The sequence below is a fragment of the Eretmochelys imbricata genome, chromosome 2 (assembly GCF_965152235.1).
Source record: "Eretmochelys imbricata isolate rEreImb1 chromosome 2, rEreImb1.hap1, whole genome shotgun sequence".
NCBI lineage: Eukaryota > Metazoa > Chordata > Testudines > Cheloniidae > Eretmochelys > Eretmochelys imbricata.
In genome coordinates, this window is record NC_135573.1 from 39,047,700 (window position 1) to 39,067,968 (window position 20,269).

Below are 20,269 nucleotides of genomic sequence, written 5' to 3' on the forward strand. Positions count from 1 at the left end.
AGAGGCCAAAACCCACACACAAATGACTGAGGTTTATGTTGGTTTGTGGTTCTCCCGAGCTACATTATAGAGAAAAGTGGGCTCCAATTTGAAGTGTTTTCTCTGTGGACATATTCTATGAAGAAAGCTATTGTTTTACCCTCCATTTATGTTAATTTTATTTATTTTCCTATCTAACAAAGAAAAGTACAATCTGACCATAATTATACATGCACACAATTTGGCAGAGTTGGCAGCTGCTGCTCTTCATAGATGCCAAGGACTAGACAAGCAGGCGTGTTGCAGGTCAAGATGTACCATAGGACCATTGCCAAAAAGCTGTGTGCAGAACTTTGCATAGTGCCTTCCTGCAGTGCCTGGATCATATTGTGCCATTGGTTTTCAAACAGAACTCCCTGTGAGAGTTGACGTCTGCAGTGCTCCTTACCACCTGGCAGATTGGTAGGATATTTTTGGGCAACTAAAAGATAATAAATAAGAAGAAATGACTTTTAAAATAAATATTAGACAGTAGGATTTTTTTTCTGTCTGCTACACTGTGTTCTGCCTCTTATCTTTCCTTTTATATCCTATGGCTTGTTTCTCTTTCCTCTATGATTTATTTGATATTTTTTACATCCTAAATTAATAAGAAAAGGCATAATATTATTGTAGGATATGATGAATATGGTTTTCTATTGTCCTTTCAAACATACATTTATCTTTTCTCATTGTAATTGTTATCATCTTTTCCTTTCACACCATTAAAAAGTATTAATAATAAAAACAAAACAGTTCTCTGAATTATGAAATATCTTTTAAAAACAATGGGGTTTAATTTCCTTTCAGATTAAAGATCAAGCTGCAAAACAAATTCTTCTATCAAAAGTTAACCCAAATTCTTGAGCTCAATCAGATCTGCTCCCACAGGTTCTCTAGAGTGCTCACTGCATCTTAATAGAGATATTTAAGGAACTGTGATAAACTCATAATACTATGGAAAGTTAGGAATTCTGCATAGAAGGAAAATGCATATCAAAGGATTTGAAGGCAGTTCTTCATAACATTTTCTCATAGGTTAATGCTGCCACTGCACTTCGTCAGAGCTTGACTACACAGCACTTGCTTTCAGTCACAGGTTTTATCAGAATTATAGGATCATAGGAATGAGACCCTTGCAAGTGAATTCCTGTTCTCCATGTTTTAGTGCTGTGTCCACTCTACTTTTAATAATCCCAAGCCATGGGACTTTGGGAAACTATAAAACAATCCTGAAGATCTCAGTGTCAGGAAGGTTTCACTGGTAGCCTAAATTGTTCCCTTTCTTAATTTCATGCCATTTCTCCTGGTTAGAGCTCCTTATACCATCCTGAGTCATTCTTATCTCACTGTTTGTAGGGAGTCTCCTTGTCCCCTTTAGTTATGAGTCACCATGCTATCCATAGACTTTTTTGGAAATCAGTCCTTCTCACGCCTTCGTGTTTGGAACTGCCTTACTTTTGTCAATAACACGCTGACATTGAATCTAGAATATCAAGTGCACAGCTTCACCAGAAGCACATTCAGGGACTATCACGTCTGCTCAATGACTATGAATACAACCCAGGATGTCATTGGCCTTTTATGGTGTCATTTGTTGTTAAGAAAGTCAATGCAAGAATTCTGTTGCATCTTAGTTAAGGGGGTGTGTGTGTGTATGATCAGTGGTGCAAGTAAGCCGGTACGGTCAGGTACACTGTACCATTAAGATATTTATTGCTGGTACACCATACCAGAAAGACACATTCGGTATCTGCTGAACACCCAGGGCTGTCTCAGGAACCACAGCGGCGAAAGGAGCAGAACGTGGGGCTGCTGGGTTGCCCCACGCCAGCAGCTCCTCTGGCACAGCTGTACCATCCCCGGTCCCGGCCCCCAGCTCTTCCACACAGCTGTATCTCCTTTCTGGGGTCTGTATAGCCCTGCCAGAGAACAGGGCTGCGGGCGGGGATGGGGGCGGTACAGCTGCGCTGTAGGAGCTGCTGGCGTGGGACCACCTGGCAGCCCCACATTCTGCTCCTTTTGCCACTGTGGTTCCTGGGAAAGCCTTGCAGTTCAGTGGATACCGATTTCTGTCCATGGATATCCACATCCACAAGTATAAATTTGTACTCATGCAGGGCTCTAGTCATAGAACATTTTTTGTGAGGCACGGGTGACTGGCGGGAGGGGCACAAAGGGTCAAGTGACCCTCCCTAGGCCTGTGGTTGGGAGAGGAAGGGGCTAGAAGGTCAGCGCCTCTCCTCTTCCAGCCATGCTGCCTGAGACACTGCCCAGTGCAGCGCAGCAGCTGCCTGGGAGAGCCAGGCACTCTTCCAGGCAGCTGCTGTGCTGCACCGGGCAGCATCCGGGAGTGGCTCTGGGGCCTGGCTGCCAGGAAGAGCAGCCGAATGACAGAAGGAGCCGGTGCAGCGGGAGGACAGAGCCTTCCTCCCAGGTAATGGGGGATGGGGAGAGCACAGTGGCCCCGGGCTGGGAACAGGGCAGGGAGGAGGTCACATGGGAGGTCGTGTGTGGGGGGTCACGTGAGGAGGTCGCGTGCCCCCCTTTAGCTGGTGCCCCACTTTGTGTCCCTCCCATGAGTCGTCATACCGGTAAGAGTTAAAATCTACTTGCACCACTGTGTGTCATAATTATTTGCATATAACTGATCTTATTCAGATCGCTTAGCTTTTGTAAAGGACTGAATGGCTAGTTACTGATGAATAAGACATTCACTGTATGCTGCATTTTCCACTGTTCAGGATTTGTGCCATTCTCACTGTGATGATGCCACTATCCAGAATAAGATCACAGCTATCATCAACTGCTTTATTAATTCCACCATCCCACCAGCTCTGCAAATTGACATCCCACCGGAGCAAGCTCAGAAGATTATAGAGCACAGGAGAGAACTAGGGCCATATGTATTTAGAGAGGCACAGGTAAGACGATGGGGATGGGTGAGGAGAAAAGTATCAGATTTGGTTAGAGATGTTGTGCCTGATCTTTAGAGATGGTCTCTGTTATTATGGGCACAATTTTGGGCCCAGAAATCATTGTGGGCACAAAGTTGCTCTCATTATATGAATTGTTATCCTGAAAAATAAAGGGTCAAGATGTGGGAGAGACCTCTGAATATTGTTAATCACCAATACACTGTATAATCTTTTTCAGCTGGTTTTACCATGGGAAGGGGTGATCAGCCCTGCATTAGGAGTTCTTGCTTTAGACCTACTACTCCATTTTACTGAATTGCTTGATGTGAATAGTTAAAATGTAGGGACCAAATTTTGTGGTTTGAGGAACCACTTAAGTAGATACAAAAAATGTTACGGACATTAGCAAAACACAAAGGCAGCTTATAACTTACTGAAAATGCTGCCTTTTCTTTTTCCTTTTCTTCAGAAGGTCTGTGTAATAGGAACAGGCTGTGAACAGGTTTTTTCTCTCTCTGCTCATTCTGCTGCACAGACCAAATAAGGTCATTTGTAAACCCACACTTTTTACCTTCTATGGTCATTACCTTTTGTACTTCTATTCCTCAAAACCATGTAGCTGTGCCTTTTCCCACCAAATTCCTACCCCTTTTTAAAAGATCTATTAATGCAAATCCACAAAACATTCAGATCATGAGGTGAATGATTTGGAAGACAGGAGGATTCATACAGATTATAAGATAAGGGAAGATGCTGATTTAAGGGCCCAACTTGTATAGAATGCAGCAAAGTCCAGAAATACAGCGTAGGACTAATGGAAGAATTTGGCACAACGATATGACTGACATTCTTATCAAATATCACTATTAAGCACATTGACCTCAATTTTGTAAAGTGGTGAGCGCCCTCAACTCCCACTGAAGTCAAGTGACAATACAGGACTTTCAGCAATATCATGCCTTAGTACAATGTGTTAGTAGAATGTATTGCTCTCTGATTGCTTTTTTTTTTATTGTTTTTCTTATTCCAGTTCAAAAAAGACCCCATGAGAGATTATATCATTTAAAAATTATCCAAGATTTGCTCATAGATCTCTAATGTGGTTTAAGAGCTTTTCCAGAGGCAAAAAAAAAAAAAAAAATTCCTTTCTCTTAAGGAGGGCAAAAAAACAAAGCTGTCTCCCTGATGAACAGAATATTTGGAATACTTAAGCAGAAGAATGGTGTAAAAAGCAATCCAAGTGGCGAATATTTTATAAAGAATACTTGTAAAAAATGATGGATGTTTTCATTAATGTAAACAATTGTTTACGGAAATATAAAAAAGAGTGTCTTTTAACTGTGTTTTAGGAATATTTCTCACCAGTAACAAACATACTGATGAGAAGCATGTGCAGAGCAAAGCTAGACTGAAATGTCAAGAGACAATACGTGGGAGGAAACGTGCTGTGTACTAAAAAGGAAATAGTTATTGCATTGTTATGGTAAACTACATTTACTTTTTACAGTACACTCTGTTTTCTTAACATAGTCATGTTATGCTTCCTTTTCTTTCTGCTCAGATGACTATTTTTGCTCTTCTGTTTAAATTTTGGCCAAAATTTTGTGAATTTAGAAGCAATTTGGCAGATGAGAAAATTTTGCCTACTTTGGAGCGAAAAAAGGAAAAGAAGAGACAAAAAGTGAAAAGAAAAACAACAGAGGAAAGACTTGCACTCGTAAAGGTGAGAAGCTGAAATACCATAAACACATTTTTCAGCAAACAAAAGTAAAACATTCAAATATTCCCTCTATGGGCCATGAGAAGACTCCCATTGACTTCAATTGGCTTTGGATCAGGCCCTAAATGTCTTTTGTTAGAATACAGGCTTCAGATACAATTCAGTCCTTGGAGAATTAGGCTCCAGTCCTGCAAACACTCACGCATATGCTTAAATTGTGTGCTTAAAGATAAGTCCATGGGTAAGTGTTTGCAGGATTGGGACATTTGTTCTCCCTCTCATTTTAAATAGGGTGGAAATATATTTCTGTTCATCTCTTGTGGTGAGGGAAAAAGTAAAAACATGAAAGGCTAAATTTTCAAACAGACCTGCATGTGCTGCATACGTAAAACTGTCAGTTGCACATGGAATTGCATTAGAACATGCTGTCATTGTCAGTAGACCATGCTTAGCTGTTTACTATCAGGCCACAAATTATATTTAAAATCAACATGTTTCTTTGCATATGTAATAAAAAGCACTTTTAGATTATTCAAACAAAGATTTTGAAATGCCAATACAAGATTCTCTCCTTATCCTCTTTGTTTATTTTTTGCATTTCCCTAAGCGCTGACAATGACATTATCAGTCTACTCACTTTCACTTTTGTTAGTGGGTAGTTTCTAATTTGTCTGAGTTGTTAGTTTCTCATGCAGTAGTAGAAGTAGGCTGTGTTTGGGATGCAGCTACTACAGGGGAATGTTTGTGAAGCTGTTTATCTTGAAATTTTGTTTTTAAAATATGGAAAAAATTCTGTTGATATTTTGTGTGATGAAAGGTTGCGTTTACAAAATCTAAATGTTGGGCCAACTGTGATACGTGTGTGTCCCTTTAAGAGCAAATAAATTATTACACCTGCAAGCCTTCTAATTAGCACTTATATAGCACTGTACGTATTCAAAATACCGTACAAACAGGTGCTCAGATACTGTAGTGATGTGAACTATATGAGTAGCTAGATAGGTAGAGACATTAACTAATAAATCCTCACAACAGCCTGGGAGATCATGTAACTATTATTATCCCCTTTTAGAAAGGGAAACAGAGACACAGAAATGCTGTGGCTTTCCCAAGGCCACACAGCTGTCTGTGTCAAGCCAAGACCGAAACCCCCAGCTCGTGCTCATTGCTCCAGAGCACACCTTCTCCCTACCGAAATGCCTGCATGGGCATGGATAAAGAGTGCAACATTTATGGGTAGTGCATGTTTGTGTCTTCACCTCGGTAAAAACAGACTTTTCCTTCTCTCTAGTTTCTTTCTTTTTTTTGAAGACTATTGTTTGAATGGAGTTTGGAGCAACAAAGCTGAAACTCCCTAGCCCTTATATAGCACAAAGGAAGTCCCGTGTAGAAGAGGAGATTGTTATGGAGCAAGGAAAAGTTGATGCCTGTGCAAAATCTTTTCTTTACATTATTTGAATATTTTAATATTCTGTGTATGTGCCAGTCAGCGTTAGGGGAAAATCCAGCTCCTTCATCTGTGGCTGTTGTTGGCCCTGTGGCAGTGAATCCAATGTAGAGGGGCTGGACACAGGGGAGCTATACACGGGTTGCATCATCTCTGTCCAGTGCAGAGTCCAGCTCTATGCACAGTCCCTGGGTGGCAATGTGCTGGGTTGTGTGGGCGTGAGGTGAAGGTTGCCCATAGCAGGGCCAGAGGATTCACTCACATGCCAGTATTTCAGCTATTGGGCTGAAGTAGCTGTTGTGAAGGTCGCAAGCTTGAGGGAGGCTGCTCTCCCCCTCCCTTTCTGCACATCTACCCATGGCCAAACCCAGCAATTCATCCTGGGCTTTGAGCTATGGATTTGCTCCTGGGTAAGGCATTAGGCTATACATGCTCCATTCCTTATTCCTATTTGCATTAGTCACTCTATAAATTGCTCTTATGACAGTATTTCTGCATAAGCAGTTGCACTTCACTTACAGAAAGAGCTTTTGCAATCTTAACCAGAAAAGCACCCAAAGCCTGACTGAAAAGTTGCAATTAGTTTTAGTTTAAATCTGTGCTCATCCTTCCCTTGCCCTCCACCAAGAGAGGACAATCCCCCGTGCCAGGGTTTGACTTTTCTTTCTTCTCTTTAGCCGCTTGGCACAAATGTAGGTTACTAAATAGATCCTGCTAAGTGCTAAGCTTCTCTTATCCAAGGAAGTTGAGGGTGCTCATTGTCTAGCAGAAACAAGATCTTTAAATTTTAGACCATAAAGCTTTAACTATTTTTTTAAAGCAGTTTCTTGGAAGATGTAAGTTAGTCAGTCACTATTTTATAAAACCTTTCAGTTCTTTGGTGGATAGGAAAATTACTTAACTTTAATTTCCAGGATTTTATGGTATGTTAGGACAATTAGGGGAGGAAGATAAATAAAATGTTATGAAAATTCCAAGAAATGTAGGAAACAGAAAATCCAAGGTTAGAGGAAGAGACGATCTATTACATGAATGGATTGCTGATGTTTAACCGATTTCTGCTTTAAAATCCTACAGTGGGTTGACTTGTTGACCAAGTGGTACTACTTTGTGCCAGTGCAACATACGGTCATTAGTGTGTTAGATTAGCATGCAGGTTTCAGAGTAGCAGCCGTGTTAGTCTGTATTCGCAAAAAGAAAAGGAGTACTTGTGGCACCTTAGAGACTAACCAATTTATTTGAGCATAAGCTTTCGTGAGCTACAGCTCACTTCATCGGATGCATACTGTGGAAAGTACAGAAGATCTTTTTATACACACAAAGCATGAAAAAATGGGTGTTTACCACTACAAAAGGTTTTCTCTCCCCCCACCCCACTCTCCTGCTGGTAATAGCTTATCTAAAGTGATCACTCTCCTTACAATGTGTATGATAATCAAGTTGGGCCATTTCCAGCACAAATCCAGGGTTTAACAAGAACGCCTGGGGAGGGGGAGGAAAAAACAAGGGGAAATAGTCATTGCATAATGACTTAGCCACTCCCAGTCTCATTTGCAAATTGGATACAATTAACTTAGGCTTGAATAGAGACTGGGAGTGGCTAAGTCATTATGCAAGGTAACCTATTTCCCCTTGTTTTTTCCTACCCCCCCCCCCCCACATTCTTGTTAAACCCCGGATTTATGCTGGAAATGGCCCACCTTGATTATCATACATGTTGTAAGGAGAGTGATCACTTTAGATAAGCTATTACCAGCAGGAGAATGGGGTGGGGGGAGAGAAAACCTTTTGTAGTGGTAAACACCCATTTTTTCATGCTTTGTGTATATAAAAAGATCTTCTATACTTTCCACAGTATGCATCCGATGAAGTGAGCTGTAGCTCACGAAAGCTTATGCTCAAATAAATTGGTTAGTCTCTAAGGTGCCACAAGTACTCCTTTTCTTTTTGCGAATACAGCCTAACACGGCTGTTACTCTGAAACCTGTCATCATCCAAAAACTCTCACAAATCCCCCATTCCCAGTTTAAAGAATAGGAAGTATAAAATTTGTACTCAAGGTTATATTGTGTCTCTGTCCAATCAACGGAGAGTTTAAGGGTTCAGAGGTCCTGCTTTGGGATGGAAGATAAAATTCCTGCTGGAGGGGCAGCTCAGGACCCTGTTGGGCAGTGTTTCAGGAGCTCTGGTCAGTTGGATGGTGAGGAGAATGAAGGAAGTATAGATGAAAGATGCTCTTCTGTGGCAGGTAATTGGAAGATATTGGTCCTTTTGCCGGCTCTGTCATCTCTGCTGCATGACCATGGGCAAGCCATTTAACCTCTCTTGCTCAGTTGTGCCATCTGCAAAATAGGGGTAACACTTGCCTCACAGGATTGTCGTGAGAGTTAATTAATCAATGTTTGTAAAGGACTTTGAGTTCCTCAGATGGAAGGTTCAAATGCAAAGCATTATTATGACATCAGAAAAACATTCACAGTGAGGGCAATTAACCACTAGAAGAATTTACCAAGGGTTGTGGTAGATGCTCCATCACTGAAAATGTTTAAATTGAGAATGGATGTTTTTCTAAATAATCTGCTCTAGTTCACCCAGACCTATTGGACTTAAAGCAGGATTTATTCAGGGAAGTTCTGTGACCTGTTTATGCAGGTGGTCAGACTAGATAATCACAACAGTCCCTTCTGGCCTTAAAAATCTAGATTATGTGAGTTTGTCTACACAAACATTTAGTTTGCGGCAAATTGGGATGCAAATCTACTCTGCTTTAGCCTGCTGTGAACTAACTGTCCACTGAACTCTGCTGACATACATTAACCATTTGTTAATGAGCTTTGATCTACTCCTATTTCAAAGAGGACTAGATCAAAGTGCATTAACAAGTTGTTAATGTGCATTAGCAGGGTTCACACAGACAGTTAGTCCACAGCAGGTAGATTCACATCCCAACGCCTATAAAAACCAAAATCTTATTAGCATGCAAGAATGATAAACTACAAAACTGGGCATGAGAAATACAAAAGATGCACAAAATATGCTTGGAGTGCTATGTGATATTGCATGTGTCAGCTGAAATGCAACAATACCATCTTCTCTGACTTTAATTCTTCACCCCAGCTCAGCTGCAATTATTTGCAACTAATCAAAGAATTGTTTCTATTGGTAACAGCAAGTGAAAAAAGTTGTCAGCTTATCAGACAGTATTTCTGCAGATCAGAACAGTGTGGGTAGAAGAAGACCTTCATCTGTAACTGGATATGGACGACAGGTGAGTAATAAAATATCTTGCTACAGATATCCACACCCCCCACCTGCATCAATTGAGAGAAGTAAGGCAGGGTGCTGATGTAAAGGGAAGGTGGAGGATTGGCTACTAATGCTGCTGTTGCAGGGTTCTTAAAGAACTGGTCATTTCTGGTACATTAACTTTTCAGGTTAAAAGCCTTCCCTGCCTCTTCTAATGTTCTTTCACTTTTAGATGCTGGGGAGTATTTCTAACAACTTGAGGCCTTTTGAGTTTATAAGTGAAGGTAGCACTGATTTACACTTGAGATAAGACCAAGGCAATGGAGTTTCAGATTCATATCAGAACTTTCCCAAAGACTGGGGATCTATAATGCCAGGGGAATAGTAATTTTTTTTCTTTCAAATAACAAAAGGAAAGAGCACAGCAGCTTCTGAATACCAAGTGATGGTTTATAGTGTAAAATGGATGGATGGAATATAGTTTGGAATATAGACCAGCTTGAATGTCATCCAAAATCTCAAACCAACCAAAATCCATGTTTTTGGGTTCAGTGAAGTTTGGATAAGCACACTGTCCCCTACACAGTCCTTTCCCTCAAACAGGCCTTTTACCTTTGCTGACATCCATCTCTGGAAAAGGCTCGATTGGCTGATTCTGAAGCCAGGATGCTATCCTACATGGACAGGCCAGGGTGGAGAGGCTTCAGAATTTCTAGGAGTCTGGTAACCTCTGCTGAACCAGCTTCTGTCTTCAAATCCTGTACTAATGTAGGAAGTGAATTAAAGTTCCTCCCACTGAGCCACCAAATCTAAAATTAGCCTCAGACTTTCAATGTTTTAGGGAAAAAAAGGCTGATACAGAACATTCCTGCCTTAAACCAAACAGAGGTACAGTCTCATAACGTTTGGGTGAGCTTACTTTGAACCTGACTGGGTACATTAAAATTTAAAGAGCAGCATTTTTTCCTTACTGCAGGAGAGAAGGTACCATGTCGTAGACCAACCATCTCAGTAGGTAGAAAGGTGCTGCCAAGTGTGGACAGAAAGAATCGGGAGATTTCATATCACCTGCTGGGATCTGGGAGGGGTAGCTAGAACATAGAGAGGCTCACGGCGGTGTGGGGGGGTGACAGGAGAGTGGGCACTTCTGAGTGCTCAAAGGAACAAAAAGAATGAAATTTTGGCAGGGGTAATGTAATGTTTTAGGAAGAGGAAAGGAAGAAAAATGTGACATGGAGAAGGGAAGAGTAAAAGAAAATGGAGACCAAAATAAATTAGGATAAGCATCCAATCTGTCAGACTTTTTTGAATTGCACCTCCCAATGCTTTGTGATTCACTTCTTGCTAGTGAATTGTTTCATAATTTCAGTATTTAATGGCATAACTCCCCTTTCAATAACTTCTTCAGCTGCGAGAAAGCTGGTATTGTATTAACATAAACAAGCCCTCCTGCTGCTGAAATAGACCATCAACTACCAGTCACATGGTATAGAGGCTGATGTTTGAAAATGGTTCTTTCAGGTTTCCTGGTCTTATTCCAAGTACATAGAAGCCCTCGAGCAGGAGAGAGTACTCCTTAAAATACAAGAAGATCTGGAGAAAAGGACATCATTATTTTCTACAGGTTATTAATCATGTTCTGTGGTTTAGGAGGACAGTGTTCTGACTACTAAACATTATATGGTGAAAGTCACACAGCATGAGGCCCTCCTCATTTGTTCTGCTTTAGGGCTGTGTAGGTGGTCCTCGCCTCCACTAGCAAACTACCCTGTCTGCTGTGGATTGGCTCTTCACACCAGCCCCATATTGCTCAGTGATAAGGGTGGTGTTCAGAGCAGCCAGGAGAAGGGCCATGGGATCCAATGTTACCAGTACCATGCACATGTAGCACAGAGGAGAATGCACTCTATTTCAGCCCGTGCACTGACTCTGCAGCCGTGCATTTCAGCTCTGTGCTCTAGGCTGCATTTTACCTCCCCAGTTCCTTGCACTATAGCCACTTGAATTTTATGTGGACAAAATAAGTGTAAACATTCTATTACACTGTCAGTGTTCTCTCCCTGAAGGTATTGGGAGTTGCAGCAGCTCATATCTGCATTGAATTTAATGTCCTCATAGTCCATGCCCCAAAACTATACAGTCAACTGTGGTGATCCATTAATTTTTTGGAGATTGTGTATGATTGTATATAAAATAGGCACTTCTCCTAAGCAAAAGCACAGTTTCCCTCAAATTCAAATTGCTTTCTTTATACAGGTATCTCATCCATGACCTATTTGAAGCCTGACTTCACTGCAAATCCAGAGAAATCCATCACTTCATCAAACACTAGTCTGATTTGGGAGAAACAGTCCGATCTTCCCAAAGACGTGGGAAGTGAGTCCCAAATAGTTAATAATTTGCTTCTGTTTGTTATTAATTGTTGAATTACATCCTTGGATTCTGAAATTCTCAGATTATGACTCAGAGCTAGCTAGAGACTAACTCTGCCACTGCAGCTAAAACAGAATAAAAAAGGGTAGAGGAGAGAAAATGAAAGAGATGTCAAAGGAAAAAACAGATTTTGCTACAATTTGAATCCCCAGGTTAAGAGTCCCCTGGGTTCCTTCAGGCTAGGCTGAACCTATGGTGCCTCTCTTGAATTTTTTTTTTAAATTGATGCAGTCTAGAATTACTGTAATGTCTATGGAAACATGCCTCCATTCCTTCTCAGGCCTTGTCTACACTATGGGGGGACATCGATCTAAGTTACACAACTTCAGCTATGTGAATAACGTAGCTGAAGTCGACATACTTAGATCTACTTACCACGGGGTCCACCCTACGCTATGTCAACAGTAGACACTTCTCCCACCTCGTTTGGTTGAAGTACAGGAGTCGATGGGAGAGCGATCTGCGGTCGATTTAGTGGGTCTTCACTAGACCCGCTAAATCGACCGCCTGTGCATCGATCGCTGCACGTCAATATCCTGGTAAGTGTAAACAAGCCCTCAGTTTCCCCTTCATCTTTTATTGCTTTCTTTTAATTTTCCTGCTTTAGGCAAGGTGGACTCAACCCTTCCCTATTGCTAGTGCACTTCGCAGTGCCTGGATGGGCCCTTCTTGAGGCAACACCTTTTGTCTGTGACCAGCAGAAGGAGCAATATGCGATAGGCTAGGTTTTCTTCATCACTGTTTCAAATTCTTTCTTTCTTTCCCATGGTTTTTCAGCCTGTTCAACTCCTCCCCCCATGACTCTGTCCTCCTTTATGCTCTCTAAATCACTCCCACATCTTTGGTTCCTCATTATCAGTTCCCTTTTCTCTCTTCCTCTCATCCCATCCCATTTCCTTGCTACCTTCTGTTGCCCCACTAACTTCCTTAGTACTCCATCTCTTTTTTTGTCCCTTCCTTTTCCCCACAAACAATCCAAGGTTTTGGCTGCCTTAGGGTGGCCCTGAGACTCTGACTCTGACTGTGATGTGATTATCTGCTCTTGTGACTCTGCCTCTGACACAGGAATGCAGCTCACTCTTAGCACTGCTCCTCTCCTTCTTGTATTACCAAAGAGCAGCACATCTCATTACTGCCTAGGTATGAACTAAAGCCTCTTGATATCTTGGTGATTACGAGTTCCATCCCTTCCCCATGGTTGCCGCCTTGCTAATGGTATTCTATTACCCTTTGCAGGAGGATTTAAAACCTAAGTGAAGAACAGAACGCAGAGATAATGAATTATGGCGGCCTTGGGACGAGCTAGCAGTCAAAATAAATAATGTGTGGTTTGGTTTGCACTCATCTTTTCAGAGCACAGATAATCAGTTTGGATATTATAAGAGCCAACAGACGCTAGAATCAATATAACAAAGGAAAGCCCTCCAACATACTCAGTGGCAATATATTGTTCTTATTTACGCTGGTTGGTGCCTAGAAGCTGCAATCAGGATTAGGTCCAATCACACATATAAACACACAGGTAGATGTGGTTCCTGCCCCAAAGATCTTACAGCTGGATTCAGCTTCTTCAGTGCCTGAGCTAGTGAATAAGTGCTACACCATCTTAAATACAGCACAATGCATTTGCTAAAGGATCCCTCTGCCTTTGATTCTATAATTGTCAAGCAGGGTGGCTTTGTGCACTATGACCCTGATTCTGCCTTTACATACTCGCATGCAACTCGCATTCCATTACTGACAATGATTCATGAGATTGCAGAGCTGTCAAAACCAAACCCTAGCCCTGTTGTTCAGTCAATATGATTCCAAGCCACAAGGTTAGTGGCGTCTGCTGTACATGGGCATAACCCAGGTATGGGAACGGAAATTCATTGAGTTTCAGTTTGTGGCGGTTCCTAGGAATTATACCAATTATAGGATGGGGTTTTTCTCTCTCTACACCCAGTAGAAGAAGGCAAGGATACATGTGAATCTGAGGGACCTGCCAGAGACCAGGCTATCCACTGTAACTCCAGTGTAGCCCCCTACCAAGAACATCCTTGCCCTCTGCTGTTCCTAGAGCCCCTCCCCATAAAGGATTCATTCCACAGCACAGAGTGGTAGGCTGTGGGAAATTAATGCAGCATATGGGCTGCGGGGGGAATTTGGAAGAGTCCAGCCAGCCCCTTTTTCTTAAGCTCAGGGAGCTGGAACCATATGGAGCTTTTATGGAAGGGTTTCTGCAGAGTTGAGGGCAAAGATGGAACAAACTCACTTTCGTAGGTTCAGGCCCGCCCGTCACATATCACAGAACTTCCTAAAGTTCAGATAGACTTTTGGTTCTATTATTTCTGCATTGTATGCCTGAACAGCACACATTGCAACTGTTTGCAGCTAGCAGAGCACATGCAGTGGCATGTGGCCGGCCTCTCATTAAAGGGAAAGGCAAAAGAGAGTTGTGCCATGCCACCAAGGCAGTGGCATGTCTTAGTCTAAAAGTCAGTGAGTGACTCTACCTGTATTCTGGGAAGTGTGTGGCATGGTATGAAATGCTGCAGACTGATGGTCTGTTTCTGATTTGTTGTATTCTCGCCTGCATGGTATTTTGAAACAGTTAAATAGCATGAAGACAATGTTTATCTTTCATTAGTAGCTTTTTACTTGAGTCATACTTGGATTACTTATTAAATGAAGCCTATTATCCAGATATATGTCACAGATGATAACACTCCACATGAATGTATTTCAGCCTTGCAATATTGTCACGAACATTTACCAGCCCACGCACAAAAACTACTCTCCCACCCATTACCATGACAATGATGATGAAAAAATTACCTTACTTGCCTATTTAAAAAAAATACTTCTCTCAGTCAGGGATTAGAATTTTGCAAGGCTGGTACAATCCATTCATTGCTTTATGAACCCAAAGGTCCCCCAGAGAGCATCATACAGCAATCACTCTATATCTAACCTATCAGTCATCCTCAAAAGAAACTTGCAAGACACTTTCAAATGATGAGCCTGGGAGTTTAAATTCATAATTCTGCTAGACACTAAAATCATGGCCGGAACAGAGACACTGGATTTATGGCTTATTACAACAATCTTTAACCACTAACCCCCTCTTTTTGTCCTATGACTCAGAGGAGTTAATGGGTCACTCTACCTTTAATGGTCGCTTACAATATGCACTAACTCTTTATGCTAAATAATCTGTTCCACCTTGCATTTAGCTGGGACACTTGGAGTACCTTTCCCAGACCTGAAGAAGAGCTTTGTGTGGCTCAAAAGTGTCTCTCTCACCAACAGAAGTTGGTCCTATAAAAGATATTACCTCGCCCACCTTGTCTCTCTGATGTTCTTTAGTCCATTTCACATTTGAATTTCTATGTTATATAAAAAAATCACATGTAGCCAGTATCCCGTTGAGTATGCATCTGATGATGGTCATGTGTTATTAAAACCACCAAATATAAGGAATATATCATCATTTTTATACATCTGTTTTAAACAGAAGGTGGCTGGGTTGGGTGTAAATTTGGGGAACAGAGTGGACAGAGCTAAGTGATAGAGCTCCTTTCAGCTCCAGGTTACTGTCTCTAATCTTATCCAATAGTGACTGAAATTTACCACCTAATGGCTGTTTGGTGATATATCTGAAAAGCACTGTTAGCTTTAGTCCATCACCTAGTGTCAGGTAATGGCAATTACCAGTCTCAGCAGAGAGGCTGAGGATTAAATAGGTATGGAGATTAAATTATTTTCTGACCCAAGAAATGGGATTACTCTAGATCACTACAAATGGGAATGTCAGCACTGCCTTTGGCTTTCCCTGTTCTATGGATAAATCAGCGCTAGGGCTGTTGATCCAGCACTTTTCTTTAGCACTCAATGCAGTAAATATTTTTTTTAAGAAGTAAAAAAGTTACATTGTGTATGTCTAAGATCTCTCCCTTTTGTCAAACCACACTTCATTTCCATTAGCTTCAACCATGGGTACCTTGGCTTTTATCAGATGTGCCTTTTAGAAAACTGTAGGGTTCTAGCAGAACAACAGTTTTGTACGGAGTTTGTTGCTACAGCTTGAGGCAAAAACTCCTGTTATTTGGCAATATGCAATATCAGAAACCATTCCAATCTGATTGGTGATTTATCTGCTCTAGCGGTGGTGAAAACACAGAGTCTAATTATACTTATTTGAACATATACTTTTCTCGTTTGGTGCCATGGGATACAATATATTTAGGCTTAGCAGAATTTGGTTTTTATTTTTTTATCATTTTGAAGGATAATATCATTAAGCCTTTTTTCCAATGTTTATCAACTGAAATTTTCACAGCTGTGGCAAATTTTGGGGTGGGTGGGTCAGGCAATTATTATTTAATGGCAGTAGACACAGATTCAAAAACTTCAAGCTTCAGAGCTGTTAAAACACAAATTGTAAACATCACAGCTCAAAATATTCAAAGTAAATATCCTTAAATCAAACTCTAATAAGCTCTCAAGCAGCACTTTTCTGTGTCTCTCTGTAAATTTCAATTATTATTGATGGAAATATGTTTTCATACATTTGTACATGTAATCGATGTTCACTGACATTTACCAATAAAACATTAATCCTTCCAAGCCAAATATATTGAAACTGTTTGGAGTTTTCTTAACTGATGTTTTGAATATATAGGTATTTATACTAAGTACCTTTACCATATTACTTCACATTTCTCCCATCAAATCCGACATTTTTTATGAAAATCATTTGTATTCTTTGTCTAGAGTGGACAGTTTATTTTTAAAAGCCCAGCCATGAAGTTATTCAGTCAAAACTCCCCTTGATTTCAAAAGAAGTTTTAACTGAATAAGGACTTCAGAACAGCGGCACTGGAATGGAGTGGGGGCAAGGCCCTCCCACTTTTGCAAGTGGATGGGTCTGTCCTGTCCAGTCTTTGCCATGGGCCTGGCCCCTGCCCCTCCTCTTCCCTTTGAGACCCTCCAGCTCCCTGTCCGGGCCAGAAGCTGAAGCCTGGACCGGGGAGCCTGGGCTGCTGTGGGGAGCTGTGGACCCTCCACCTGTCCAGCATGGGGTGAGCCCAAGAGCAGCCCCTGGCCCACATCCCCGTCTCCTGGGCCTCCAATCCAGGGCAGATAGAGGGCCCACGGCTCCCCATAGCTGGCTGGGCGGCTCTTAACATGGCTTGGCTGTGTCTCTTTGGCCCCTGGGATCCCGGACCTGGCTCCGGCTTCTGGCTTGGCCGGGAGGGGTCTCGGAGGGAAGAGGAGGTGGGGGCAGGCCACAGAGGGGGTGGGGCCTCATCCCCCTCACACTTTTAGGACGAATCCATCGCCCCTGCTTCAGGATCAGGCCCTATACATATCTCTCAGCCTGCAAACCTGCCAATGTATGACACAAGCCATCAAACTGTGTGATGAATGGCCAATGTTTCATATGCCATATACTGATTAATAACAGGAGAGGACTCTGTTTCTAAAGCTAAACTGACTCTTTATTAAAAGGATTATTTACCTAAACTTTATCTATTATTTATCTAAATTTTTGCCTCCAGCAACCCATGCTCCTCACAAGTTCCATGCAAGTTGCTACAGCTGAAATACATAGGCCTTGATTGTGACGTTAAGGCATAGATCCATATTAGCTCCCTGATATGCAGGCAGGCTTGGCTGCTGCACCACCCTTTAAAAGGGAGCAGAATGATCTTCCTAGTGTATCCAGCCGGTGCTGCTGGCCATTGCCTTTTCTTCATCCTGATCCCTTTGAGGGTGGCTGTCATTCATAGACGATACATGCCTGCTGACAAGTGCGGGGGGGCACAACCCCAGGACAACTAGAGCAGGGGTGAGCAAACTTTGGCCCTGGAGCCGCATCCAGCCCTCCAGACATTTTAATCCGGCTCTCGAGCTCCCACCAGGCAGCAGGATCCAGGGCTTGCCCCACTCTGGCACTCCAGCCGGGGAGTGGGGTCGGGTGCTTGCCCCACTCCGTGCAGCTCACGGAAGCAGCAGCATATCCCCCTCTGGCTCGTACATGTAGGGACAGGCAGGGGGCTCCACACGTTACCCCCGCCCCAAACGCTGCCCCCACAGCTCCCATTGGCCGGGAACTGCCCCTCTGCGTAGGAGCTGGAGCGGGGTCATGCTGCTGCTTCTGGGAGATGCCTGAGGTAAGTGCCGTCTGGAGCCTGCACCCCGACCCCCTCCGGTACCCCAACCCCCTTCCCCAACCCTGATCCCCGTCCCTCCCTCCGAACTCCTCTGTCCCAGCACGGAGCAACCTACTGCACCCCTAATCACTCATCCCCAGCCCCACCCCCAGAGCCCTCTCCCCTCCCCCCCCAACCCCCTGCCCCAGCCCAGACCCCTCTCCCACACCCTGAAATCCTCATTTCTGGCCCCACCCCAGAGCCCACACCCCCAGCCATAGCCCTCACCCCCTCCCGCACCCCAACCCCCAATTTTGTGATCATTTATGGCCCATCATACAATTTCCATACCCAGTTGTGGCCCTCAGGCCAAAAAGTTTGCCCACCTCTGAACTAGAGTCACACACCCCACCCTCTCAGCAGTCCTCTCCCTTCCAGAAAGCAGCCCCCCCCAGGAAAGCAGCCGCCCCTTTCTGCAGCGCCGACTTGTTCTCTGCCTCTCCCAGCACAGTTAAAGCAGCTGCACTCTAAGCTGCTCCCAGCTGTTCCTCTCCCTGCTCCGCTGGCTCAGCGGAGCAGGGAGGGGGCTCAGCTGCACCACATGACCAAGCAGTCTGGGGGGGCATGGGACCCCACATGCCCCCTGCCTCGCATCACCTCTGGTGAGCATGCTTGAGAGGCTACTAGCTGGGAGTAGTCTTGTCCCTGTGCTGAGAGTTGTGTTGTTCTTATTAAGTCATGGAAAACTTGTATTTAACTATCAAATTTTGAAACCAGAAGCTAGTGTTGACTGCAGCCCTCAGCTTCCTGCAGTCCAGAACCCTGCCTGCCAAAATGGAGGCTATCAGCCACAAACCCTCATCGTTCTACAGCCATAACAGCTAATGCACACAGGCATGCAAGGCAAGAGAAAGGCTCTTGGTACCCTCCCCATTGGAAACGTTAGAAGGACAGACACAATCTAGCCCTTTGTTTTTATTCAAACTATTGATTGCAATGGATGTTTTGCTTGGGTAAAAACTGATTGAAACTAGGGTAAGTGCTTCAAGATTTCACCCCATAATTAATAAAACTCCTGAAATAATGTTTGTATCCAATTTTAAATAATGTGACATAATTCAGTCCTGCTGTAAATATATAGAAGCCAGTGGAGTTACACCAAGATGAACTTGACCAAGGGGTTTAAAAGTGCTATATAGCTGGTTGGTCAATATTTGTTTCACTTTTTGATTACAGTGCTCTCAGTTAACAATTGTAAATCATTTCAGAATATAGCTAAGAATGGTTAGTTAGAGCTTTTAAACTTTGTGATCAAAGTGTCTGCAGACTATTGGTGGTTCTGTAAATATATTTAGAGATGGGTCTGCACCAAAATTCCAGATCTGTGCCTGGGTTTGGATCTAAGCTCACCATTCACACCTATCTCTAATGACCTGATTCAGAACACTCCCAGGATCAGGGAAATTCACTATTCAGATCTGTATTTTGAACCCCTATGTACCAGGCTGTTTGAATATGCAGTATTGGAACAGACCCATATCTAATATTTTAAGTTTGTAGTCCCCAAACTAGAAACCAGACAGAATTGATTTTTCCTTTAATATGAAGACAAATCTTGCAACAAAATTCCATCACTGAATTGGACTGATATGAAACATTAAAAATATACAATTTTCCACCTCCAAACAAATGTACTCATACTTTGCAATTTGCACTGGCAATATAATAATGTAGCTAGAAAACAAATACACAATACACTGCATTGCTTTAGTGCCAAATAATAATTTTCCACACTACCCAGATACTAGAAAAGGATAGGGATATGCAGAGGTCTGTTGGGCTTGCCGGAACATGATATGGATATTCTAGGTATAAATATGAGGTCTTGTTTCTAGTTTAAATAATCAGTTAGCCAAGGTTTGTAACCTCTCTAATGCACACGCTTTTATGTTGGATTTGCTACTATTTTTCTTCTATTGAATTTAAAATGTTTATTTTTTTAAGAAACTAAAAATGTTGAAGCGGTTGCTTGTTCCATATGTTAATTAAATGTTTGTTTAGAACATGTAGTTATTTAGTATTCTGATGAACTATGTGTACTCATTTTAACTTTTCATTTCTGAAACGTCAAAAGAAAACAGAAATGCACTAACAGTGTTACTTTTTTAATTTGGGATTTTTCTTTTCTCTCTTAAAACTATTTTGAACAAGATCCCTTTGTGCAGTATGTGTTTGAAGGTCTTTTGTTAACAAGATTTTTTTTTAAAGGAATTATCACTTCTCAGAAAAGGATTCTTGAACAAAGAAAAGTGCTCTTGTCCTCAGCAAGGAAGTTCAATGAAAGAAA

At 42.3% G+C, this 20,269-nt stretch overlaps 1 protein-coding gene across 1 annotated transcript in view; it reads left to right on the forward strand.

The window, feature by feature from the left end:
* Positions 1 to 10,981, forward strand: part of RGS22 (regulator of G protein signaling 22) — a 115,516-nt gene extending 104,535 nt beyond the window's left edge. The window contains exons 23-26 of the mRNA XM_077808670.1: positions 2,763 to 2,942; positions 4,498 to 4,659; positions 9,273 to 9,371; positions 10,871 to 10,981. Of these exons, the coding sequence (XP_077664796.1) occupies positions 2,763 to 2,942; positions 4,498 to 4,659; positions 9,273 to 9,371; positions 10,871 to 10,981 (552 nt within the window). The remainder of the gene's footprint in view (positions 1 to 2,762; positions 2,943 to 4,497; positions 4,660 to 9,272; positions 9,372 to 10,870) is intronic.
* Positions 10,982 to 20,269: the final 9,288 nt, after the last annotated feature.